Below are 27,693 nucleotides of genomic sequence, written 5' to 3' on the forward strand. Positions count from 1 at the left end.
AAAAGGTCTGGGAAATTTATAAGTCAATAGACACAACATGGAAGACATGTGAGTTACATTTCCTCCTTCTCCATGAAAATACAGCTAAGAAGAAATTCAGAAAACCTGGGTAACAGAAAAGTATTTCCTCTAAACACAGACACTAATTTTTTAAGATTGTATCTCTGTGTATAGGGTTCAGTTTAAGGGAATTTAGAACATAGTTTATACTTAAATGTAAGAGAAGCGATCTAAGAAAGATCGATTAAGAATACAATGATGTCATATATTTCATTCCTTAGGTAATTGTCTAATCTCAGTATAAACAATGTAAAGTCTTTCATCATAAATTCAACTTCATTAGCCACCTGAGGATTAATATTGGAGAGAAAACACATGAATTTGATGAATGTGGAAAAGCTTTTATCTATGTCAAATGTCAAGAAATACTGAGAAATTCTTGTTGGAAAAAATATCTGTGCATGATAAGAATGTTGGAAAGCCTTCAGCCTGAAGCAGATCTCCTTCAGCATGATCAGATTCATAGTAGAGAGAAACCTCATGAATGCAATGAATGTGGAAAAACCTTTAGCCTGAAGCAAAACCTCATAGAGCATAAGAAAATGCATACTGGAGAAAAATCACATGAATGTACTGAATGTGGTAAAGTATTCTCTCGAGTCTCATCCCTTACTCTACATTTGAGAAGTCATACAGGAAAGAAACCATATAAATGTAATAAATGTGGAAAAGCCTTCAGCCGGAAAAGAAACTTCCTTTCTCACCAGAAACATCATACCGGAGAGAAACTTTACGAATGTGGGAAAGCTTCTATTCAGATGCCAGGTCTCATTAAACATCAGAGAAATAATACTGGAAACAAACCCTATGCATGTAAGGAATGTGGAAAAGCCTTCAGTGGCAAATCATATCTCACTGAGCATGAGAAAATTCATACGGGAGAGAAACCATTTGAATGTAATCAATGTGGAAGAGCCTTCAGCCAGAAGCAATACCTCATTAAACATCAGAATATCCACAGTGGAAAGAAACCCTTTAAATGTAATGAATGTGGAAAAGCCTTTAGCCAGAAGGAAAACCTCATCATCCATCAAAGAATACATACTGGAGAGAAACCATATGAATGCAAAGGTTGTGGGAAAGCTTTCATTCAGAAGTCTAGCCTCATTAGACACCAGAGAAGTCATACAGGAGAGAAACCCTATATATGTAAAGAATGTGGGAAAGCCTTCAGTGGCAAATCAAATCTCACTGAGCATGAGAAAATTCATATTGGAGAGAAACCCTATAAATGTAATGAATGTGGAACAATCTTTAGGCAGAAGCAATACCTCATTAAACATCACAATATTCATACAGGAGAGAAACCTTATGAATGTAATAAATGTGGAAAAGCCTTCTCTCGAATCACATCACTCATTGTACATGTGAGAATTCATACGGGTGATAAACCTTATGAATGTAAAATATGTGGGAAAGCCTTCTGTCAAAGCTCATCTCTTACTGTTCATATGAGAAGCCATACAGGTGAGAAGCCCTATGGTTGCAATGAATGTGGGAAAGCCTTCTCTCAGTTCTCAACTCTTGCTCTGCATATGAGAATCCATACTGGAGAAAAACCTTATCAATGTAGTGAATGTGGGAAAGCTTTTAGCCAGAAGTCACATCATATTAGACACCAGAGAATTCATGCTCACTAAAAGCTCTATGAATGCCTTGAATTTAGGAAAACTTTCATCAGAACTCACACTTTAATGGTATACTGAAAATTCATTTTACAGTAGAGCGACATGAATGTGGAAAATACTTCAACAACTCAAAATTTAAATACTAACAATTTTAATAAGTATCGTAGTATCATGAAAACCTCTATTCCCAGAACTCCCACAACAGACACTGTTAATGATGTACTTTTAGGAGCAATCTCATTAAGTAAGGATCCAGTCATGAGCACTAAGCAACATGGTTCTGGAAGGCCTCCCTGATGCATTAAGAGGTATAAAGATTTGACATTGAGAGACAAAATTGTCATTTTAAAAGTGTTTCACTACATATGTAATCAGAATTATTTGTTCTTGATTCATTTGTAGAAATCAGAGATTGGGACAGAATATTGTATTCAGAAACATGCATGCGTTTATAGGGAATTGTTTATTAATAGAGGTGGTTTCAAGGTTGGTAGGAAAATGAAATCATGGATGATTCAAAAAATGGTCTCAGGGTAACTGACTCTTCATGTGGAAAAATAATAGATCTCTGCTGTAGTAATACATTAAAATATTTATTATGAAATCCAAAAGTATTGAAGACTAAAATGCAAAAAGCAAAACTTCGTAATATAAGAATTTTATAGGAGAATGTTTTAAAACCTTTGTGGAGTAGGAGGGAATTTCTAAAATAGATTCCAGGATACTCTCAAGTATACATGCATATCCGCAAGAAACCGATACATGTGTCTAGGGAGTCGTGTATATTTATGTTAAAGCATGAATTACATTAGCAAAAAAACTGGAAACAAATGTCTGTTGCTTGTGAAATGGATAAATAAAATGTGTTATAGGCACATAGTAGAATATTCTCTAGTAGTTAAGTATAACAGGTGATATATATTTAAATATATTAACAGAGAAAGACCTGAAAAGTCATGTAGAGTAAAAACAACAAAGGGATAAATATAATCATAACTGTGAATTTGAATTAAGTCAACACTAGCAAACACTAGTATTAATAAGCAATGATTATGGATAAACATTTTTATGTAAAACTGAAGAATAGATTGGAAAGATACACACTCAAATTCCCAAAGGTGGTTGCCTCTAGAAAGAATGGTAGTGGAAAAGAAACGGGACCAACCATGGTAGTTAGATACTTCAGTTTTGTATCTAAACACCTATCATAGGGGTGCCTGGGTGGCTCAGTTGGTTAAATACCTATCATTAAAAAGATTCTAAGTAAATATAACAAAATGTTAGTTACCTCTGGGTTGTGGTAATATGTGTGTTCTTTTCTTTGTGATATTTCTGAAAATTAAAAAACATAGAGGTAGGAAAGCTGTACATGGAGTATATGTAATAATAGACTCCCAATCCCAGATAGACATTAATATTTTATAGGAAATATTTCTAGAATCATATCTTTACTGTAAGTCATTTCTTAAAATTGGGATGGTAGCTTAATTTAAATTTACTCTTGCATGTGACATCACTAATCTGTGTGATCTCTACTTAAAATTATAGCATGAATGTGCTACAGGTTGGTTGGGTTACACACATTTAAGGATCATACCATTTAATAATACATGCACAGACCTGATATTAAGAATTTATTTCTACTGAAAATATTTATCAGAAACTTTAAAAGTACACATAACCAGTATTGGCATTGAGGATTTGGTGTTTTAAAATGAGGAAACCAAGTTACCCTTAAATTTTTAAATATGCCACTAAGTAAAATGTCAACTCTTGCATTTCACCTTCAATTTTAACCTCACTTTTTTTTCTATTCTGCTAGATATACTCAACCAATCCCCCATTTGTTTCCTTGCAGAAAATGGTGCTAAAAAAGGAGATCTGAGACCTAAACAATATTCTTATATTTGAAGCAAATCTTTTTGAGGGTTTTTGTTTACTTGGTCCCTTTCCACAACAACTTGACATATAAAAAGTTGTTAGTGCTCTTTTCAAATAGTGATAAAAGTGTGTAGCCAACATTCAAATCTTAGGCATATTTCAAATATAGCAGTTTCTTTTAAATTCAAAATAATGAAATGCTAATAGAACCATAGCACTACATTGCTTATTAGTGGTTTTGATGGTTGGTCTTGAGATAAGATTATAAATGCCAGGGAACTGATTTGTCTGGGGTAACATACCCAAATAACATGTATATCTACATGAATCTAAATTACCCTCTATTTTCTTCCATTCTTCAGTAAGCATTTCTCTCATATTTCTTAAGTGTTTTTGATTGCCTTTGAGCTTGTGCAGCTTTGAAGTCACCAGAGCAACTAAGAACTCTCAGTTCAGACCAAACTAGGATTACCTTTTGGTGCCTGTAGTTAGCTAGTGCCAGGGTGGCAACAATGATTAGGATCGTCACCTAGAGTAAAATGAGTAATATCTATGATACTGTATGTATACTTTAAATTTACTCTGACATTCCCCTATTGATTCAACTTTTTGGTAGTTACTTGTCACCACAAACAACACTGGTAAATACTCTCAAAATCAGACTTAAATTTCACATGTTTTTATTTCTGGGGGATAGTTACAGGCAAGAGATTGTTAGATCAAAGGACATAGGCTATTTTTTTTATTTTTATAGATGCTATCATTTTCAAAAACACAACTTTCCTTTAACCCTGCAACAGATGGTAACATACTACTTAAATTCATGTTTGATGAATGTAACCACTTGCTCCTAGATTTGCTTCTTTGTAAATTTTCATATTGTTAGCTCTTTAATAGACATTAGGAATTGTCTAATTTTTGTTAAAAAATGATTTTTCCATAAAAATACTCTAAATTTCTCTGTAACCAGATATGTATTAATTTTTTCTAAGCTTATGTTGGTTAAGAAGATACTTTAATCTCTAGATTGTCTATTTCTTAGGTTTTCTTGCAAGTTGTTTATTGTTTGCTTTTTTCCATATGTAAATATTAATCCATTTAGAACTTCATTTTTTAACGTCCTATGAAATGAGGATTCCTTGTTATTTTCTTCTGGATGGGTTTCTAGTTATACAAGCACCATTTGTTAAAATAACCCATCTACTTAGCAGCCGGTCACACAGTTCTGACACCAACTTGTGGTGTCCACCAGCAGCAATCACGGATTTGAACCAGCAATCAAAAAAAGAGAACAGGCTTTAACCCAGTTTATCATTAGCCTTGCCCTGACCAAAACAAACAAACAAACAAAAAACAGAACTGCCTTCACAATACTGCAACTGGGCAAGCAAGCACAAGCTTCCAGGCCCTCTGAGTGGCTCAGGGGAGAAAAGGTCAGCATGGGTGCGGTTCACCTAAGCGCTGGGAAACATTAACATTCTCATCCAGGACATCTTATGATAAACCACTACTGCATCCGCGTGGTGTGCCCCCATGCAGCACACCCAGTTGTAAGACCGATACCCACTTGAGCACAGTGAAACTGATGCCTTGGTTTCCCAAGACTTATGATGCCTTAGTCACAAGGCTTTCGATGTCTACCTGCCAATTCACAGTTCTCCCCACCCCCAACCAGGTACAGGATACAAATGAGGAATCTACAGTAGCTATTTTCATCAAGGAAACTGGTAGAAAGTCAAATCTAAGGTCATCTTTCCAGATATGGGTCAGTGGGAGAGGCCTGTTCCTAATTCCTCACCAACAGTGTCATCCTTTTCTATTCAGCTGAAACTCAGCTATGTAATCCTTTAACCACATGATTTTTTCCTCATTCAACTGAAACTGCCTTGTACTTTCATTTATACCAAGACCTATTTCTGTATTCTCTTGTTTCACTAATCTATTTTTCTACTTCTGTACTAATACCATATTAATTGATAAGTTGGTTTAACATTAGCCTTACTGTATTTTGATACCGTGTAACAGACCAAGTCCTCCTTGCCGTTTTTCATTGTTTTATTGGCTATTCTAAGTTTCTTCCTATATAACTGAAGACTGTTCTCAAAATACAAAAACTCTTTGATACTCTAGTTGGAACTGCATTAAATTTATATATTTATTTTGGGAGAAATGACATTTGGATTTTAAGTCTTTCTGACCCAAATCGTAGTGTGCCTTTGCATTTGTTCAAACTGTAATCATGTCCTTCAGCATGAGGGTCCTGAACAAAGGAATTTGAATGCCATCCCTGCTTAATATTATATTTTAAAAACTTTGTTAGTTGCGTGAATGAGGTAAGTCCCTATTATGGACTAAATGTTTGTAGCCCCCTCAGAATTCATACTTTGAAGCCCTGATCCCTAGTGTATGGTATCTGGAGATGGGGCTATAAAGGAAGTAATTAGATTTAGATTAGGTCATGAGGGTGGGACATTCATGATGGGAACAGTACCCATATATAGAAGTGGAAGATAGAGATTATAAAAAGAGATTTCTTTCTCCATGCATACACTGAGGAAAGGTCACGTGAGTGCAGCACAGTGAGAAAACAGCTGTCCACACCAGGAATTGGACCTTCACCAGGATTTGCCGGCACTTTGATCTTGGGATTTCCCAGCCTCTAGAACTGTAAGAAATAAATGTCTGTTGTTTAAACCACACAGTCTATGGTATTTTGTTATAATGCCTAAACTAAGACAATTCCTTTCCTGCTTAATTCTCCTATGCTCCTAGTATATGGTAAGACAAAAGCGCTTTTCATTAAGAGAGTAAAATCCCAACTACATTATTAATAAGGTCTAATTTTCAGCAATTTGTAAAACTTCCCCTACCTTAGTCATTTAAAAATAAAAATTGTTGAAACAGGAAAAGTGAAAAATATAGTTCCGGGGGTGACATCTTGAAAATGTTGAACTAGGAATCATCAAGCTATCATTCCCTTACAGAAACTTAAAAAAAAAAAAAAAAAAAAAAAAGCCAAAAACTTTCTCTGTAGTACCTCTGGAAATCAGTCAGTGGTTTTACAAACAAGCAGATGCCCAAGTAAGTTAAAAGCCATCGTCAAATGTTAGTATCTTTTGTTGTCATTTTTATTCTTGTCCCAACCCTCCCTGGCGTGGTATCGATAATGGTCTTGAGCAGGTGGCAACCCAGTATCCCCCTCAAATTGGAGGAAGCAGAGTGGACCATGTTTGTAAATTTATTTTTTGTGTACATCCATTCTAACCTCTCTTGAGGATACATGAAGGAAGGATGCAAGTAACATCTGTTTGACAATACTCAAAATGCAGGTGGGGGGGAGGGGCACCTGGGTGGCTCAGTGGGTTAAAGCCTCTGCCTTTGGCTCGGGTCATGAGCCCAGGGTCCTGGGATGGAGCCCCGCATCGGGCTCTCTGCTCAGTGGCGAGCCTGCTTCCCCTTCTCTCTCTGCCTACTTGTGATTTCTCTCTCTGTCAAATAAATAAAGAAAATATTTAAAAAAAAATGCAGGTGGGGAAAAGGAGCAGGCACTGCTCATAAAACCTACAAGGTGGACTGCAAATCCATGTCTGAATATAAGACTGGGCAAGTTGAGATGCATAGTCATGGAGCAGGGTGAGGGTCAGTGGAGGGAAAAATTCTAAGAGGAAACACCAGGCAGGGGTAAGGGTGTTCTGGCTAAATCAACCAAACGGGATTCCTGCTGAAAGCAGGCCGCATGATCACACAGCACCTGGGAGATGGTGGAGGATGAGGAACCTGATCAGATACCAGGGGTGATCATGTATTAAGGGTAGAGGGTTCTAGTTAAAACTGAGGATTCTTATTAAATCTTGAGTTTATAAACAAGTACACAGATAGGTCTAGAAGGTTCAAGAGTCTAAAGTTTGGTCAAAGAATCTTTGTCACTGAATTGTTGGCACTTGGGCAAAACAAGACCTTGGGGTTAGTTTTACTAATGTGCTATTAATGACCCATTTCAGAGACTTCTGGAGACAAATTATACATGTCCATTAGCAATTCAAAACGATGTCCTGGGGGTGCCTGGGTGGCGCTCAGGTCATGATCCTGAGGAGTCTGCTTCTCCCTCTTCCTCTCCCCATCCCCCAATTCATGTTCTCAACTATCTCCCTCCCTCTCTTTCTCTCTCATAAAAAATCTTTAAAAACAAAAACAAAACAAAACAAAAAAGGATGTCCTAGGTAGCAAGAGTTAGTATGGAGGCACTGGTCTCAAGAAGATGCAGGCAAGGGGCACCTGGGTAGCTCAGTGGGTTCAGTCTCTGCCTTCTGCTCAGGTCGTGATCTCGGGGTCCTGGGATTGAGCCCCGCATCGCATCGGGCTCTACACGACAGGGAGCCTGCTTCCCCCATCTCTCTCTGCCTACTTGTGATCTCTGTCAAATAAATAAATAAAATCTTAAAAAAAAAAAAAAGATGCAGGCAAGACTATACTAGTAAACTATGGGTTTCAGAGGGTTACAACCAGCATGATTCACTGAATTAACCAAAGAAAAAGCTTGTGAATGTTAGTGGAGAATGCATCTTCCCCCACTCATCTATTCTTCAAGAGGAGAGATTTTTTTTTCTCCTAAATACTCCTGGCTTCTTGTCCTACTTTTTATTTCTCTTCTAGAGAGGTAAATCCAAAGAGTTGATTGGAGAATTTATTGCCTCTCTGGTCCAAATTAACCTTTTGTTGCCTGATGGGTGATAACAGATCTTAACTTTTTAAACTTTTTTTTTTTTTTTTTTTTTTTAAACCAGCTGGCATAATAGTAAGCTTGGTCATGAGAAGGTACTGGAGAGATTACAAAAGGAGCGAGTTCTCCTTAGTTCTGGTGTGGCTTCTTTTCCAGGTTTCTGGAAGTAGGTTCTCTTTTCTAAAGTTTTGCCCCATAGTTTACTTCATTACAAACCCTCTGAAGGCTTTTCTCTAGCTTTTGGCCACCATGTTTTCTCCATTCTTGACCAAGTCAGAGGCATCACAGCAGATTTTCAAACATGTGTCTATACCCCAACTAGGTCTGTACTCCCTGTACCCTCTTCATAGGCCTATACATGCACACTGGGGGGCTCATGCAAGCAAATATCTGACCTCTGTTCCACATAGCTACCTGGAGCTGTTCTGGCCCAAGCCCTTCACGGATATGTGCTAGGTTCCTGCAGAGAAAGGTCTCTACAGCTCCAGGTTCCAGGAGTGTCCACAGTGGTGCCCCAAAGACCCTCTATATGCCTATCTCTTAGGCTCTGCTCACCTAACTGCCTAATGACTATGAATCACATCATATGCCTGAGCAATCCAGCAAACTTCTCTACAAGCTAGTAGTCTTCAATGAAATGTGAACCTCTTCCCTTCCAAGTTTGTCCATCCTTGGGTACTCTGCCTCAGCTCTGGAGTCCCTTTACAGTCCCCTTCCATCTTAATAGTTATAGTATTATTGGTGCTTAATAATTCTTTAAACATGGGACACCTGGGTGGCTCAGTGGGTTAAAGCCTCTGCTTTTGGCTCAGGTCATGATCCCAGGGTCCTGGGATCGAGCCCCGCATCGGGTTCCCTGCTCAGCAGGGAGCCTGCTTCCCTCTCTCTCTGCCTGCCTCTCTGCCTACTTGTGATCTCTGTCAAATAAATAAAATCTTTAACAAATAATAATAATAATTCTTTAAACATCTCCTGTTTTAACTAATGTGTAGTCTCCTGTCTTCACATTGGATCCAGATTAATACAAAGAGTTTGGAAGAAAAGGCATGGGGTGTCCTGGCCCTACTTCTTTTCTCTTCACTTTAGAATCTGCCTGTCTGCATAGAGCATGTGTTCCCCAATGCTCTATCTAGATCAAGATACGAACTTGGAGATTCAGAGCCTGTTTTTGCTGCTGTCACGATTCACTAGGTCAGGATCTTTATTTCTGGAGTCCAAACAAAGCTCATTGGACTCCCACAGTGACCATACTCCAAGTTGCCTTTATCTATAATAAAAGTAGTATGTGGACTCCATACATCTTAACTGTCCTAAATCTCAGTTAGATAACGATTTATGGGTAAAGGGTGGGGCGATGCATATTTGGAAATTCAGAAAGCCCAGCACATAAATGGCCACATGACACACAACACAATATATAAATATTTCAGACTACCCCATACTTTTATGCTTTTTTTAAAAAAAGATTTTATTTATTTATTTGACAGAGAGAAATCACAAGTAGGCAGAGAGGCAGGCAGAGAGAGAGGGAGAAGCAGGCTCCCCGCTGAGCAGAGAGCCCGACGTAGGGCTCAATCCCAGGACCCTGAGTTCATGACCTGAGGCAGAGGCTTAACCCACTGAGCCACTCAGGCGCCCCATGCTCTTGACTTTTAGTAATTTTGATAAATAACTTTTGAGAGGAGAAAACTTGCTAACATGATCTATGAGAATCACTTTCCAGGGGCTCCTGGGTGGCTCAGTCAGTTAAATGTCCAGCTCTTGTTTCAGCTCAGGTCATGATCTCAGGGGCTGTGGGCTCAGCAGGCAGTCTGCTTAAAGATTCTCTCCATCTGCCCCTCCCCCCACTTGTGTGCACACATGTGCATGCTCTCTCTCAAATAAAAACACCTTTAAAAAAAAAAAAAAAGAATCACTTCCTAGACCAGGGGCAACGACTACTTGGACCCAAGATGGTTCAAACCATGGGGGAATAGTTTTTATTTGGTATCAGTAGGATGGGAAGAGTTGGAATTGTTATGAGCGAAGACTGAGAATGGTAAGTGAACACTTACTGTTATACTCAAGCCACTACTGCAGTTGTCACATTCTGCTCATTCACTCAGTTCCCTTGGAAGGTGGATTCAGATTAAGAAGCCAATGATGGTTCTAGTTCATGACGGTAAATAAGAGGCTCCTGGACACACACCAAATCTACAACTCCACATGGAATAAATCCCTCAAAAAAAATCCAGAAATGAGGTGATTGACCTTGTTTTGGGTATACATCAAGCAACAAGAGAAAACCCATTTCTCTCTATTCCTAGGGTGACACACAATCTTCACAAATACCCCAACCCAGCACAGTGGCAAACCATCGGGAGGGAACTCAAATCCTAGCTTCTCCCTAATGAGCGAAGGGTTTGGACCACATGTATGGCGCAACACTATTAAGGCTTATAGCTGAGGGGCATCTGGGTGGCTCGGTCAGTTAAGCGGTTGGCTTGTGATTTAGGCTCAAGGCCTGGTCTCAAGGTCCTGGGATCGAGGACCAAGTTGGGCTCTGTGCTCAGCAGGGAGTCTGCTTGAGGGTTCTCTCTCAGTCTTCCTCTGCCCCTCCCCCTGCTCACTCTCTGGCTCTCAGATAAATAGTCATTTTTTTTTTAAAAAAGGACATATCTGGGGGCCACGTCTCGCACCAGCTCCGGTGCGAGCTCCGGCTTAGAGCACTGCGACTCCTGCCGGTGGGGCCAGTATCCGGTTAAGCGCGTTTGGTGCGGTGTTTCCTGTTCTCTCCCCTGCGTGTCTGCAGCTTGGGCCTTGCCTGATCAGCCTGACCATGGCTTTAGCATTGAAGAGCTACAGAAAGATCTAGAAGAGGTGAAGGTGCTGCTGGAAAAGGCCTCTAGAAAAAGAGTACGTGATACCCTTACAGCTGAAAAATCCAAGACTAAGACAGAAATCAAGAACAAGAGGCAGCAGAAATCACAGAGAAAAACAGAACTTCCTTTTTTTTTTAAAGATTTTATTTATTTATTTGATAGAGATCACAAGTAGGCAGAGAGGCAGGCAGTGAGAGAGGAAGGGAAGCAGGCTCCCCGCTGAGCAGAGAGCCCGATGTGGGGCTCGATCCCAGGACCCTGATATCATGACCTGAGCCAAAGGCAGAGGCTTTAACCCACTGAGCCACCCAGGCGCCCCCAAAGCAAAACTTCTTGACAATGAAAAGCCAACTGCTGTGGTCACTCCCATTGCAACAGGATATACAGTGAAAATCAGTAATTACAGATGGGATCAGTCAGATTAAGTTTGTGCAAATCTACATTACCTTAACTGGGATTCATCAAGTCCCCACTGAGAATGTGCAGGTACATTTCACAGAGAAGTTATTTGATCTTTTGGTAAAGAATCTAAATGGGAAGAGTTACTCCATGATGGTGAACAATCACTTAAAACCCATCTCTGTGGAAGGCAGTTCAAAAAAAGTCAAGACAGATACTGTTCTTATGTAGAAAGAAAGCAGAAAACTCATGGTGGGACTACCTTATTCAGGTTGAAAAAGAATGCAAAGAGAAAGAAAAGAAGGAAAGAATGCAAAGAGAAAGAAAAGAATGCAAAGATAAAGAAAGAGGGCAAAGTCTTTGCCCTCCTATGACACTGAAACAGATCCTAGTGAGGGATTGATGAATGTTCTAAAGAAAATTTATGAAGCTAGAGATGATGATATGAAGCAAACCATTAATAAAGCCTGGGCAGAATCAAGAGAGAAGCAAGCCAAAGGAGACACAGAATTTTATTTTTCCTTTTTTTTTTTTTTTTTTTTTTTTTAATTTATCAGAGAGAGAGGGAGAGAGAGCAAGCACAGGCAGACAGAATGGCAAGCAGAGGCAGAGGGAGAAGCAGGCTCCCGGCCGAACAAGGAGCCTGATGTGGGACTCGATCCCAGGACGCTGGGATCATGACCTGAGCCGAAGGCAGCTGCTTAACCAACTGAGCCACCCAGGCGTCCCGAGACACAGAATTTTAAAACTTTAAAGCCATTTTGGGAACTGTGATGTGGAAATACTGATATTGCCATTGAGGAAACATTGGTGAGCTGCACAGATAAACTTGACAGATAACTACTTACACAGCCTTCTTCTAAGTAAAGGCAGTGAATTCTCCCATTTCCTCCTAGAGGATTTATTTAAATAAAATATGCTTATTAAATGCTTCCCCCAAAGATGGTTTCCTTAGTAATCTGGGCATTTTGTTCGAAAAAGGATAATACTGTATTCTTGTGTTAAATGTAAAAAAGCAAGTCATCTCTAATGAAAATGCCACACTGTGTAAATGTATTTTTGTTCAGCTAAGACATAGAAAATAAAAGTTGTTTTTCGCCTATAAGTTCCTGATTATCAGCTCTCACCAATGTAAGAATAAGTAAAAATAAAACCTGAATTTTTGCATAAAAAAAAAACAAAATAAAACAAAAAAAAGACTTATACCTGAGAAACAGTCCCTCAAAATATCTAGCTCTGAAAGCAAATGGGGATTGTATCCATGAGACCCACAGACTATAGCAAACTAAAAAACCCTACTTACAGTCTCAGTCATCCATCCCCTAAAGGCTCAGCACAGAGGTAGAAGACTGAAACTCCCAGTCTTACCACAAAGACTTACATCTTAAAAGCTGTAGGCTGAGGGCTAGTCTTCTAATTTAGCAAACATCTAGAGGCCAAATACATTTCTCTGCAGAGACTGAGGATACCAGCAGACACAATCTTCATGTTGTTCCTCTGCCCTGACACAGGTTAATGGGAACTCCAAGAAAGGAACTTGTGTACACATCTGGCACCCTGACTGTGGTAGATGCTGTTCAGAGGACACAACCCTTGATTGTCTGCTTCTGGTGGCCAGTGGGGGTATGTTGATTGGTTCAACAAGACAGGAGCAAACTAAGGAACTTAACTGGCTATGCTGCCAGGGCTCCGTGCAGAGGAAGGACAGAAACACTCATCTCCCAGTCTTTCCCCGAAAGAGTTGCTGTTGAGGGTGTGGTTCCAAGGAGCTTGAATCTAGATGCTGACTGAGATTCTTCCCTTCGGGACACTGATAGGTCTTGACACACTCTTAACAACTGGGAGCTATTTAGAAAAAGCTTGGACAAGCATAAAGGTTTAAGAAACAACCAAGAGCTAAGACATGGTTCATCTCCTAAACAAAGCCACTCAAGACTGATTACAGTGGCTGTTTTATCAAATACATAGAAACCAACACAGTGAAGGAAAATGAAGAAACAGAAAAATTTGCTCCAAACAAAAAAAGCAAGATAAAAATCATAGACATAGACCTTAATGAGAAGGACATAAATGATTTGTCTGATAGAAAGTTCAAAATCATAGTTCTAAAGATGCCCACTGAGGTCAGGAAACAATGCACAAAGTGAGAATTTCAGTAAAGAAAATGAATACTTACTGAATACTTTCAGTAAGAAAGTACTGAACATAAAAGAGCAGAAGAATAAAATATAGAACTGAAAAATTCAATAGAGGGATTCAAGAGCAGACTTGATGAAACTGAAGAATGGATCAGTGAACATAAAGAGAGGGTAACAGAATTCATCTACTCAGAGAAGCAAAAAGAAAAAAAGAAGAAAAAGGTTTACAAGAGATTTAAGGGGCATCATTAAGTACAAAAATGTTTGCATTATAGGGGCCCAGAGGAGGAGAGTGAGAGAGAAAGGGGCAAATAATTTGTTCAAAGAAATAATAGCTGCAAACTTCCCTAACATGGGTGAAAAAACAAATGTCCAGATCCAGCAAGCCCAGAAGTTTCCAAAAGAGAACAACTGAAAGAGACCCACACTATGATATATTATAATTAAAATGACAAAAGTTAGGGGCACCTGGTTGGCTCAGTCAGTTAAGCATCTGCCTTTGGCTCAGGTCATGATCTCAGGGCCCAGTAATAGAAAGCCCCACGTCAGGCTCCCTGCTCAACAGGGAGTCTGCTTCTCCCTCTGCCCCTCCCTACCCTCTAGTGCACTCTCTCTCTCTCTCTCTCTCAAATAAAATATTTTAAAATAAATAAATAAATAAAATGTCAAAAGTTAAAGGCACGGAGAGAATCTTAAAAGCAGTAAGAGAAAAAGAGCTTGTTATGAACAAAGGAATCCCCCCAAGACTATTAGCAGAAACTTTACAGGCCAGAAGAGAGTGGGACAATCAATATACCAAAAAGTGCTGAAAGAAAAGAAAAATCAACCATCCAGGAATACTCTACCCAGCAAAGTTGTCCTTCAGAGTTGAAGGAAATGTAAAGTGTTTTGAAGACAAGCAAATGATGAAGGAGGTCATTATCACTATACCAACCTTACATGAAATGTTAAAAGGACTTCTGTAAGATGAAAGAAAGGGCATGAATTAGTAACTGGAAAACAAGAAAGTATAAATCTCACTGGTAAAAATAAATATATAGGTAAATTCAGAATAATCTAATGTTGTAATGGTGGTGAGTTAATCACTTATAAACCTAATTGAAGATTGAATTACAGAATTAGTACAAATAAGAATAATAGCAATAACTTAATAGATACAGGATAAAAGACGAAAACTGTGATATCAAAAACATGAAACATGGTGACAGAATAAAAAAGTAGAGCTTTAGAAGGCAAATCCAATCATAATTTGTTATCAGTTCAAAAATCACTATTATAACTCCAAGATGGCTTATTTAAGCTTTGGGACAACCACAAAACAAAAACTTACAATAGAGACACAAAAGATAAAGTAATCCATGCAAGCCACTATAGAACATCATCAAATCACAAAGGATGAGAGCAAGAGAAAAAGAAAGGAACAAAGAAATTATGGAACAGTAAGAAAATTAACAAATAGCAATAGTAAGTCCAAATCTATCAATAATCACTTTATATAACCCAACAACCCACTTTGGGATATATACCCAAAGGTAATGAAAATAGTATGTTGGGAGATATATGCACTCCTATGTTTATTAAATCTTTATTCACAATAGTCAAGGTATGGAAACAACCCAAGCACCATCCACAATGAATGGATAAAGAAGATGTGAATAGACATACATATATATACACATGCATATAATGTATATATACACACACATACAAATAATATTCAGGCATGAGAAAAAAGGAAATCCTCCCATTTGCAACAACATGGATAGATCTTGAAGATTTTATACTAAATAAGATAAATCTGACAGAGAGAGACAAACACTATATATCACTTCCATATGAAATCTTAAAAAAAGAACAAAAACCATACACACACACACACACACACACACACACACACACTGAATTCATAAGAACAGAGAGTAAAATTGTGGTTACCAAGGGCTAGGGGCTGGGGGAATAGATGTACTGTTTAAGAATACAAATTTGCAACTAGTAGATGAATAAATCTCAGAGATGTAGTGCACAGTATAGTAATTATAAACAACAATGTTGTGTTATAAACACTGAACTTGTTAAGAGATGAAATGAAGATTTTCTTTATTTATTTGACAGAGAGAGAGATCACAAGCAGGCAGAGAGGCAGGCAGAGAGAGAGGGGGAAGCAGGCTCCCCGCTGAGCAGAGAGCCCGATGTAGGGCTCAATCCCAGTACCCTGGGATCATGACCTGAGCCGAAAGCAGAGGCCACCCAGGTGCCCCAACAAACTGGTTTTTATCTGAGGAATGCAACACTGGTTTAATATATGGAAACTAATTAATGTAATACACCATAGTAACAAACTAAAAACAAAAACAGATGATCCTATCAATGAATGCAGAAAAAACATTTCACAAAATTTAATGTCTATTCATGATGGAAACTCTCAGCAATCTAGGAACAGAAATGACCTTTCTTAAACTAATAGAGGACCTGTCACTCATTGTAAAAGACTGAATTGCCTCCTGTCCCAGATCAGGAACAACACAATGATGTCCACTCTCATTACTCCTATTCAATGTCATACTGGAAGTCCTAACCATCGAAATAAAAAAATTTTAAAAAAAGAAGAAGGAACAGGAGTCGGAAGAGAAGGGAAGGAGGAGGAAAGACATCAAAATGGAAATAAGAACTAAAACTGTCTCTACAGACATGATCATCTAACTAGAACACTCCAAACAATCTACCAAAAAACTAAAACTAATAAATGACTTTATCAAGACTGAGTACAAGGTCAACCTATAAACATCAATCTTATTTCTGTATTCCAGCAAGAACAAATGAAAACTAAAATTGTTAATTCTCCCAAACAAAACACTGAGGTATAGATACATATTTAAAACCAAGTTCTGGGGGTCCGGGGGCAGGGGGTGGAATGCCTGGGTGGCTCGGCTCAGTCAGTTGAGCATCTGACTTCAGCTCAGGTCATGATCTCACAGTCCTAGAATTGAGGCCCAGATTAAGCTCCAGGCTCAGTAGGGAGTCTGCTTGGGATTTTTCTCTCCCTCTCCCACCTCCTGCTCTACCTGGCCACCTACTCCCCATACCCATCTCCCATAGGCACAGCTAGGACCCTCTTACATCCTTCAAAATCCCTTCAGTCGGCCTGACAGAAACTTGGGGCTGACATTTCTCTGGATGTCTAGCCCTTCTCCTCCCCTGGAGAGTGAATGAACTCTGTCCTACTCGTTGCTCCACTCTCTGTGCAATTCTTTGCTGCCCTCATCACTGGTCACCCTAACAGCAGGGGAAAAGACTAGAAATTAAGAGGATTAGGGGCACCTGGCTGGCCCAGTCCTTACAACATGGGACTCTCGATCTCAGGGTTGTGAGTTCAAGCCCCAGGCCGGGTGTAGAGATTACTAAAAAATAATAAATAAATTTTTAAAAGAAAAAGAAAAGAAGATGATAAATCCAAATGCTTGCTAATGATCTAAATATAGTTCTCTGTAACTCTGTATATATTTGAAATTTTTATAATAAGAAATAAAAAGACAACCAGAGGGAGAATGATAAAAATTGAGTGCACAAAATTTCGAAGAACTAAAGAAAATTTCCTAAAACTATACATTATGAATCTCCATATTAAAAAACACACAGTGTCCTTCCAAACAGTTTTTTTTTAAAGATTTTATTTATTTATTTATTTGACAGACAGATATCACAAGTAGGCAGAGAGGCAGGCAGAGAGAGAGGAAGGGAAGCAGGCTCCCTGCCGAGCAGAGAGCCCGATGTGGGGCTCACTCCCAGGACCCCGAGATCATGACCTGAGCGGAAGGCAGAGGCTTTAACCCACTGAGCCACCCAGGTGCCCCCCAAACAGTTTTTTTTAAAGACCCGCAATAATGTGTGTTGTTGTTAAATTTCTTAATTCTGGGGATAAGGAGATCATCTTAAGTAGAGGAAAAAACCTGTCCTATACAAAAGGACAAGTATCCAAAGGTCATAGACTTCCCAGCATAGACACAATCTTTAAATCTTTAAATAGTACAATGCATTCAAAATTCTGAGGGAAAAAAATGTTAACCTAGAAGTGTAAAACTAGCCAAATTATTAATCAAGTGAGAAGACAAGATAAAGACATTTTTTTACATGCAGGGGCCCAAATACTTTATCCAGGATATTACTGGAGGATGTATTCCACAAAAATGAAGTACAGTTGACCCCTGAACAATACAGGGGTTAGGGGTACGGACCCCATGCAGTCTAAAATCCTCTGTAACTTTTGACTCCCCAAAACTTAACTACTAATAGCCTATTGGTGACCAAAAGCCTTACTGATGACATAAGCAGTTGATTACACATGTTTTGTACATTATATGTATTATATACGATATTCTTACAAGGTAAGCTAGAAAAAAGAAAATGCATTTATAGTACCGTACTATATTTATATTTATATATATATATATATATATATATATATTTTTTTTTTTTTTTTAAATGCATACAGAAGTGGACTCAGGCTGTTCAAATCAGTGTTGTTCAAGGGACAACTGCAGTAGCTCAAGAGAAAGGAAGAGATGACATCAAGGGCAGAAGGAACCCCACACAGGAAATAAATGTAGGAAAATGCCCAAGAGGATGATAAGATAATATCCCCAGAGAACAGCTAACTAACAGGTATAGAGAAAATAAAAAACTTGAGAAATGTCTTCAGGAAGAAAAAAAAGCCAAAAACAAAAACCTGAAATACTAGTTTTACTATTGCATTTGACTACATAACTCCTCAAGATTACTAGAGGAGGGGCGCCTGGGTGGCTCAGTGGGTTAAGCCGCTGCCTTCGGCTCAGGTCATGATCTCAGGGTCCTGGGATCGAGTCCCGCATCAGGCTCTCTGCTCAGCAAGAAGCCTGCTTCCCTCTCTCTCTCTCTCTCTGCCTGCCTCTCCGTCTACTTGTGATCTCTCTCTGTCAAATAAATAAATAAAATCTTTAAAAAAAAAAAAAAAAAAAAAAAAAAAAAGATTACTAGAGGATATGTAGTGAAGAATTAACTTTACCTAAAACTTTTGTCTGGGCTCCTAGAAGATAATCTCTAAACCTTTAGAATTTACCAAGTGACAGGAGAGTTTCTCTTCATGGTAGGCCCCAGCCCTGATAGTTTATGATAAGGAGGTGACTTAATGGTGGACCCCTCAACAGTTTATGCTAAGGAGATGACTCAGGGCGGGGACTGGCCACACTGAAAAGCCCAACTGTGTGATTAGACCTTTGGGGCTTTGAGCCACACAAACCCCTGACCTCTAGGGAGTGGAGGGGGCTGGAAATCAACTTTGTTTACATGGATAATGACTCAATCAGTCGTGCCTATGTAACGAAGTCTTGATAAAAACTCTGGACATAGGGGCACCTGGGTGGCTCAATGGGTTAAAGCCTCTCTGCCTTCCGCTCACGTCGTGATCTCAGGGTCCTGGGATCGGGCCCTGCGTCGGGCTCTCTGCTCGGCGGGGAGCCTGCTTCCCCCTCTCTCTCTCTCTGCCTGCCTCTCTGCCTACTTGTGATCTCTGTCTGGCAAATAAATAAATAAAAATCTTTGAAAACAAACAAACAAACTCTGGACATAAAAACTTGAGTGGGCTTCCTGGGTTGGCAATACTCCATGAATAATGCCACTCACTGACATCTGAGGGTAATACACCCATGGAGACACAGAAGGTTTGACATTTGGGACTCTAAGTCCCAGATCTTTCTGTGTGTCTTTTCTTTTGGCTGGTTTTGATTTGTATTCTTTTGCTACAATACAACTGTAACAACAAGTACAGTGTTTTCCTGAGTTCCGAGACTTGCTACAGCAAGTTATCAAAACTGAGGGCATCTGTGAGACCTCCACATTTGTAGGGAGCTGTCTAGAAGTGAGGGTGGCCATGGGGAGCCCTGAACTTGCAGCTGATTACAAAAGTCTAGAGGACTGTGCCCTTAACCTCAAGTTTGGGCCCCACTTAGGGCCTTTGTGCTGGCTGTCTTCTGCCTAGAATGGTCTTCTCCCAAATTTCCATGATTCTCTCCCTTCTCCCCTTTTATACCTTTGCCAGATTTGACCTTCACAGTGAGATCATCCCTGACAACTCTATGTCAAGTTGCAACTCTCCTCTCATTCCTTATTGCTTTTTCTGTTTTATTGTTTTCTGTACCATTTATTACCATCTGATCTCATACACAGTTTATGTATTTGATTACTATCTCTTTCAACCCTCTACTCTCTGGCAATACTACATAGAAATCTCAAGGATGGGGATTCCTGTTCGTTTACTGATGTATCTTGAGTGTCTACTGTATAATTAGCACTCAATATATATTCAATGAATAAATGGGCGTTATAGTAGAACAGAAAAAAGGCCGTTTCATTTATCTTCTTGTAGGACAATAAACTGGACTAACATTTTTGAATAGCAAGCAACTTTTATCTGTCAAAATCATAAATACATTTAACTTCTGACTCAGCACTTCCAATTTTGGGGTTTTTCATAAACTAGTACATACATTAAAAACCATCTATACAAGTGTGTAGTAAAGGCAAGCTTGGGATGCTCAAACCTTACACATTTCAAAGAAAGGACTGGTGCCTGACCAGCTCCTGGGAGACAGCCTCTGAGCACTTGGGATAATCCTTCCTAATAAAGGTGTCTTTGAATCTCTGAAACCTAAAGCCACACCAGATAGTTTATGTTAACAACGTGATTTATGGTGAATACCTGCTTTTGTATGCCTGGGGTACTGAGCTATGTTGTATCAGTTTGACCTCTGGGGGACTAGAGCCTGAATAGCTAAGGTCATTCATCTGAGTGTTCATCCCCGTGTGACCCACCCCCAATAAAAACTCTGGATGCGGGCGCCTGGGTGGCTCAGTGGGTTAAGCCGCTGCCTCCGGCTCAGGTCATGATCTCAGGGTCCTGGGATCGAGTCCCGCATCGGGCTCTCTGCTCAGCAGGGAGCCTGCTTCCCTCTCTCTCTCTCTCTCTGCCTGCCTCTCTGTCTACTTGTGATCTCTCTCTGTCAAATAAATAAATAAAATCTTTAAAAAACAAAACAAAACAAAACAAAACTCTGGATGCCAAGGCTCAAGTAAGCGATTCTAGCTGGTAACACTTTGCAGGTGCTGTCACGTATCACTGCTGGGAGAATTAAGTGCTCTCCGTGCAACTACGAAAGACAACTGGAAGCTTATGGTTATTCTCTCCTGGGTCCTACCCTATGCTCATTTTTCCTTTGCTGGTTTTAATCTGTATCCTTTTGCTGTAATAAACCATAACCATGAATATAACAGTTTCTCTGGGTCTTGTAACTCCTTCACCGAATCATCAAACCTTAGGGTGATCTTGGAAACCCTCAAAACAACCAGGATATTATAAATATGTTAGCATAAGCATGGAAATAATCTAATGGTGCTGGGGAAACTGGATATCCACATGCAAAAGGATAAAGTTGGGCCCTACCTTACACCATATAAAAGAATTAACCTAAAAGGGATAAAGGACCTACACAAAAAAGCTAAAACTATAATCCTCTTGAAAGAAAATATAAGGGAAAATCTTCATGACATTAAATTTGGCAATGATTTTCTGAAGGTGACACTGAAAACACAGGCAACATAGGGCGCTGGGGTGGCTCAGTAGGTTGGGCAATCAACTCCTTATTTCAGCTCAGGTCGTGACCTCAGGGTTGTGAGATTGAGCCTATGTCGGGTGTGGAGCCTGCTTGGGATTCTCTCTCTCCCTCTCCCTCTACCTCTACGCCTCCTTTCTCACACACTCACTCACTCTCTCTCTAAAAAAATTTAAAAAGAAAAGCAAAGGCAACAAAACAGTTAAATTGGACTTCCTCAAAATTAAATTTTTGCGCAACAAAGGACACTATCAACAGAGTGGAAAGATCATCTACAGAATGGAAGAAAATATTTGCAAATCATTATCTGTTCAGAATATATAAAGAACTCCTAAAAAAAAAAAAACTATAACTCAATAACAATAAAACAACTCAATTAAAATATATAGCAAAGAACTGGGGTGCCTGGATGGCTCAGTGAGTTAAGCCTCTGCCTTCAGCTCAGGTCATGATCTCAGAGTCCTGGAATCAAGCCCCACATCGGGCACTCTGCTCAGCAGGGAGCCTGCTTCCCCCCACTCTCTCTACCTGGTTTTCTACCTATTTGTGATCTCTGTCTGCCAAATAAATAAATAAAATCTTTAAAAATATATATATAGCAAAGAATTGAATACACACATCACCAAAGAAAGATATATAGATGGTCTATGAGTACACCAAAAAATGCTCAACATCATTAATCATTAAAAAAATACAAACAAAGGGGCACCTCGGTAGCTCAGTGGGTTGAGCCTCTGCCTTTGGCTTGGGTCATGATCTCAGGGTCCTGGGATCGAGCCCCAAGTCGGGCTCTCTGCTCGGCGGGGAGCCTGCTTCCCCTTCTCTCCCTGCCTGCCTTTCTGCCTACTTGTGATCTCTCTCTGTGTCAAATAAATAAATAAAATCTTTTAAAAAATAAAAAATACAAACCAAAACTACAGTGAGACACCCTTTATACCCATTAGGATGGCTGTTAGCAAAAAAAAACAACTCAGGTTATAACAAGTGTTGGTGAAATATGGATAAATTATGATGAAATACGAAATATGGAGAAATTAGAATCCTTATGCAATGCTGGAGGGAATGTAAATTGGTGCAGCCACTGAGGAGAACAGTATGAGAATTTCTCCCCCAAAAATTAAAAACTTAATTACCATATGATCTAGTATCTCTACCTCTAGATATACACACAAAAAACTGAAAGCCGGGCTTCAAAGACATATCTTTACAGCCATGTTCACGGCAGCATTATTCACAATAGCCAAAGGATGGAAACAACTCAGATGTCCTTCAACAGATAAATGGATAAACAAAATGTGGTATAAGTATACAATGAAATATTATTCAGCCTTCAAAATGAATTCTCTTTTTTTTTTTTTTAAGATTTTATTTATTTATTTGACAGAGAGAGAGAGAGATCACAAATAGGCAGAGAGGCAGGCAGAGAGAGGGGGAAGCAGGCTCCCTGCTGAGCAGAGAGCCCGATGCGGAACTCGATCCCAGGACCCCGAGATCATGACCTGAGCTGAAGGCAGAGGCTTTAACCCACTGAGCCACCCAGGCACCCAAAATGAATTAAATTCTGATATAGACTATAACAAGGATGAACCATTAAAATATTGCATGCCAAGTTAAATAATCCAGACACACAAAAATATTGTGTGGTTTCACTTCCATGAGCAGTACCTAAAACAGTCAAATTCATAGAGACAGAAAGTAGCATAATGGTTACAGGATGAAGGGAGGGTGGACAGTTTTAAGTTTAGGGTGATGAAAAATTTCTAGAGATGGATAGTGGTGGTGATTACACAATAATGAGAATGTACTAATGACACTGAACTGTACATTTAAAAAAAAGTTAAAATGATAAATTTTATTTTTTAAGATTTTATTTATTTATTTGACAGGCAGAGATCACAAGTAGGCAGAGAGGCAGGCGGGGGGGGCAGCGGGGGAGGGAGCGGGGGGGATCCCAGGAACCTGGGATCATGACCGGAGCCAAAGGCAGAGGCTTTAACCCACTGAGCCACCCAGGCACCCCATCTTTTCTTTTCTTAAGATTTATTTATTTATTTGTCCGAGAGAAAGAGAGAGCAAGCACAGGCAAACAGAGTGGCAGGCAGAAGCAGAGGGAGAAGCAGGCTCCCTGCCGAGCAAGGAGCCCGATGTGGGACTCGATTCCAGGACACTGGGATCACGACCCGAGCTGAAGGCAGCCGCTTAACTGACTGAGCCACCCAGGCATCCTCTATCTTTTCTTTTTTAAAGATTTTATTTATTTGAGAGTGAGGGAATGTCAGAGAGCATGAGAGAGGGGACGGTCAGAAGGAGAAGCAGACTCCCCACTAAGTAGGGAGCCTTACCTGGGACTTGATCCCAGGGATTCCAGGATTATGAACTGAGCCAAAAGGCAGACACTTAATCGACTGAACCATCCAGGCTCCCCAATGGTAAATTTTATCTTATGTATAACTTCCATAATAATTAAAAAAAAAAAAAAATGATTGGCCCATAGTGGAAACAGACTTGTTGCTCGTAAGTCAGTAAATGTTGAAGCCATGGTATGGATACGGGTGCTCAAAAAAAAAAAAAAAAAAAGTACAGATTAGAAGAAGATGACCAAGGACAGAATCTAACTTTAAAAAGATAAGGGGAAAAGATGACAATGAATAAAAACATATTTATCTTCATAATATTTATACATAATATAAAGAATATGTCCCAAAAAAGTACATAGTGAAAAATAAATGCCCTTCTCTCTACCCACCTTCTTGCCCTCAATGGCTACCACAGAAATCACTTTTATTAGTTTCTCTCGTAAATTTCAGTTCTTTATGCAAACACAAGTATTTATTCTTATCCATTTCCCCCCTTTCTTATACAAAAATTAGAACAGTATAACATAAGGTTCTGCATCTTGTTTTTGTTTTTATTTAATATATTTTGGAGGCTTTTTGTATCAGGCCATAGACCGTGTTCTTAGTTTTTCTCCAATTACATAATGTTGCATTATGTTCAATGGTTTATTTATGGCTGATTTTCAATATTGTAAAGACTGCTATATGAATAGTCTTGGATATACATCACCATAGCTATAGGATAAAAATCTCAGAGTGGGACTGCTCAGTGAGAAGTTAAATGCAATTGGAATTTTGAAAGATGTTGACAAATTGCCTTCCAAAAAGTTTGTACCAATCTGCAGGCCTCTAGCAATATAGGTTTTCAAACTGGGGGAGTTTTTGCCACTCTAGTCCGTAAGAATCAGTATCTCTATATGGTTTTAATGGAATTTATCTGATTATGAATGAGGTTGAGCATATTATCATATATTTGAGAACCTATAGACTATGTTCTGTATACTATTTGTTAATCTCTGTTTCCATTCTTACTGGTTATTAGTCTTTCAATCAAATTTTTTTGGTGCTCCTTATTTATCAGGGAGGTTAGTCATTTGCTACATAAAATGCAAATGTTTCCAGTTTGTCACTTTAACTTTTTTTTTTTTCATTTTAGTAGGGATAATTAATCTTTTATGTTTTGATTTTTAGAATTTGAAGTTAGGGGGTGCCTGGGTGGCTCAGTGGGTTAAGCCGCTGCCTTCTGCTCAGGTCATGATCTCAGAGTCCTGGGATCGAGCCCCACATTGGGCTGTCTGCTCAGCAGGGAGCCTGCTTCCTCCTCTCTCTGCCTGCCTCTCTGCCTGCTTGTGATCTCTCCGTCAAATAAATAAATAAAATCTTTAAAAAAAAAAAAAAAAGAGTTTGAAGTTAGGGGCTCCTGGGTGGCTCAGTGGGTTAAACCGCTGCCTTCGGCTCAGGTCATGATCTCAGGGTCCTGGGATGGAGCCCCACATCGAGCCCTGCATCGGGCTCTCTGCTCGGCAGGGAGCCTGCTTCCATCTCTCTCTCTCTCTGCCTGCCTCTCTGTCTACTTGTGATCTCTCTCTGTCAAAAAAAATAAATAAAATCTTTAAAAAAAAAAAAAAATCTGAAGTTAGAAAGGCCTTCTCCCGTCCATGGTTATAAAGTAATTCACTCAAGTTTTCAGTCTTTGTAATTTAAGTTTTCAGTTTTGAATTTTGACCCATTTGGAGTTAACTCTGCATTCAGTACATGGCATAATCCACTCTCTTTTTCCTAGAAAGTCTATCAGGTTGTTCCTATCACCTTTATTGAAAAGTTCACCTTTTCCCCATTCACCTGAGGGGGTATCTGAGCTGCCCCGTTCACCATACACTAAAATTTTTTATTTGGTTCTATTTTTGGATTCTCTATTCTGTCCCACTGGTCTGTCCAGTCAGACGACAAACTCATATTATTTAAATTTTTGAACTTTTAGAATATGTTTTGTTATCATAAGATTAGCCCCATGTGCCCCACATTGCTTTTTTTTTCTTCCAGCCTATTCTTGCCTTTATTTTCACATTTGAACTTTACTTCTTAAAAAAATATTTAAGTAATCTCTACACTCAATGTTGGCTTCAACTCATGACCCCAAAATCAAGAGTCATATGCTCTTCTGACTGAGCCAGCCAGGCACTCAATCATTTGAAATTTACCTATCTAGAGAAAGATGTTATTTTCAGTGGGAGGTTAAATTCATAAATTAATTTAAATGACATTTATAACAAAGGATTTCTATTCAAGAAAATGGTTTAACTTTTCATTTAAGTCTTTATCTTCATAAGGTTTTAAATTTTTACTTAAATAGGTTTCATTTATTTCTTGCTAAGATTATCCTGAAGAATTTTATCCTATTCCAAGGTTTTGTCTATATATATAAAACTTACTTACATGAATTTTAGACTTTCTCCTTTTATTTAAAATTATGTTGGGCACCTGCCTGGCTTAGTCAGTGGAATATGTGATTCTTGACCTCTGGGTTTTGAGTTCAGGCCTCACGATGGGTGTAGATCACTTAAAAACAAAATCTTCAAAAAAATAAAATATAATAAAACTATGTTAAAAGCGGGGCACCTGGGTGGCTCAGTGGGTTAAAGACTCTGCCTTCGGCTCAGGTCATGATCCCAGGGTACTGGGATCGAGCCCGGCGTCGGGCTCTCTGCTCAGCGGGAAGCCTGCTTCTCCCTCTCTCTCTCTCTGCCTGCCTCTCTGACTACTTGTGATTTCTGTCTGTCAAATAAATAAATAAAATCTTTAAAAAAAAAAAAACTATGTTAAAAGCAACTGTAGTAAATTACTTGGAGAAAGCACCTTTGCAATTAGGAGCAACCTATCTTTATAACCAACAAAATCCACCTGGCCGAGGGGTAACCAGAGGTAATTATTAGTTTAACTGAGTAGGCTCCTTGAGAAACTTTAAACTTACATTCCTTGATCTAAGACCAGTTTTTTCTTAAGAAAATGGGAATTCACCTCTCTGCTATTTGCTGTGGTCGACACTACCCTTCCCACTTGACTCCTTAGTCCAGAAATTCACAACTCAGCTCGCTTAGACCTATACCCCTCCCTCAGGACACTCAAAAGAACACAAAAACCTGAATTGCTTTGTCTCTAAGGTCTGTACTCTAAGCAAGAGCAAGCACCCCATTAAAAAAGAAAAAAAAAAGTTCCTTTCAAACAAGACTTCCTCTTTTAAAAAAACAATGCTACCTTTATTTCAATTCCATAAAAATGCTAGTTTATTACAATAATAACAATACATTATTACAATAATGCTATTGTTTTTACACAAAAGTCAAGCTTTAGCTCAATTATGTAAACTTTCTCCCATCAAATTAAAAAATAAATAAATAAATGTCCTAGGAAAATCTATCCTTGTTACTGTTTTACCATTGTGGCTCAGCGATTACTCTCCAAGATACCATCCCAGTCATACATACCGTGATACTTATTTAAATAACCCATTACATTCTCTCTCTCTCTCTCTCTCTCCCTCTCCCTCTTTCTCTCTCGTCCCGTTTCTCCCTCTTTCTACGACCCGCAACATTCTAAATCACACACACCGTGAATCTCACTACTTGCTTCCTGCAAAGGCTGTCTCATCGCCCCAACATTGTCCTCAGGCCCTGACTTTCATACAGAAATTAGTAGCACAGAAAAATACCAGCCCTCTTCGCATCCTCGGAAACCTCTCCCTTCTGGCCTCCACAACCCCGTTTCAAGTTTAGCAGTCCCGCCCTCTCCTCCCCAATCCCACCGTAAGTTTCTAATCGCCTTCTTTTCGGCCACCCCAGCTTTCAGTCTCTGAAGCTCCGGTCCCACAACTCCTCCGCGCTGAGAAACCGCAAGCCGAACTCACGCCCCAACAAAGGCCAAAAAGGCGACCCAGGCCGCCTGCGCACTCTTTGGACGCAGAGACACTCCCAGGAGTCTCTTGGGGGTGCAGCCAGACACAAGCTGTGAAGAATCAAGACGAATTTCAAAC

At 39.3% G+C, this 27,693-nt stretch overlaps 2 protein-coding genes across 4 annotated transcripts in view; both read left to right on the forward strand.

The window, feature by feature from the left end:
* ZNF260 (zinc finger protein 260) overlaps window positions 1–6,266 on the forward strand; it is a 120,108-nt gene extending 113,842 nt beyond the window's left edge. The window contains exons 3-4 of one of the 3 annotated variants that reach the window (XM_047709530.1): window positions 1–48; window positions 282–6,266. In XM_047709530.1, the coding sequence (XP_047565486.1) occupies window positions 462–1,700 (1,239 nt within the window). In that variant the 5' untranslated portion in view covers window positions 1–48; window positions 282–461 and the 3' untranslated portion in view covers window positions 1,701–6,266. The other 2 variants (XM_047709531.1, XM_047709529.1) reach the window with 2 other exon arrangements.
* Window positions 5,898–27,671, forward strand: LOC125088547 (calcyclin-binding protein-like). The gene is given in 7 exon segments (XM_047709755.1): window positions 5,898–5,902; window positions 10,941–11,262; window positions 11,471–11,572; window positions 11,574–11,770; window positions 11,772–11,849; window positions 11,912–12,061; window positions 27,503–27,671. Coding segments are annotated over 7 exon segments (1,023 nt in total).
* The last annotated feature ends 22 nt before the right edge of the window (window positions 27,672–27,693 follow it).

Source organism: Lutra lutra, chromosome 17 (genome assembly GCF_902655055.1).
Source record: "Lutra lutra chromosome 17, mLutLut1.2, whole genome shotgun sequence".
Lineage (NCBI taxonomy): Eukaryota > Metazoa > Chordata > Mammalia > Carnivora > Mustelidae > Lutra > Lutra lutra.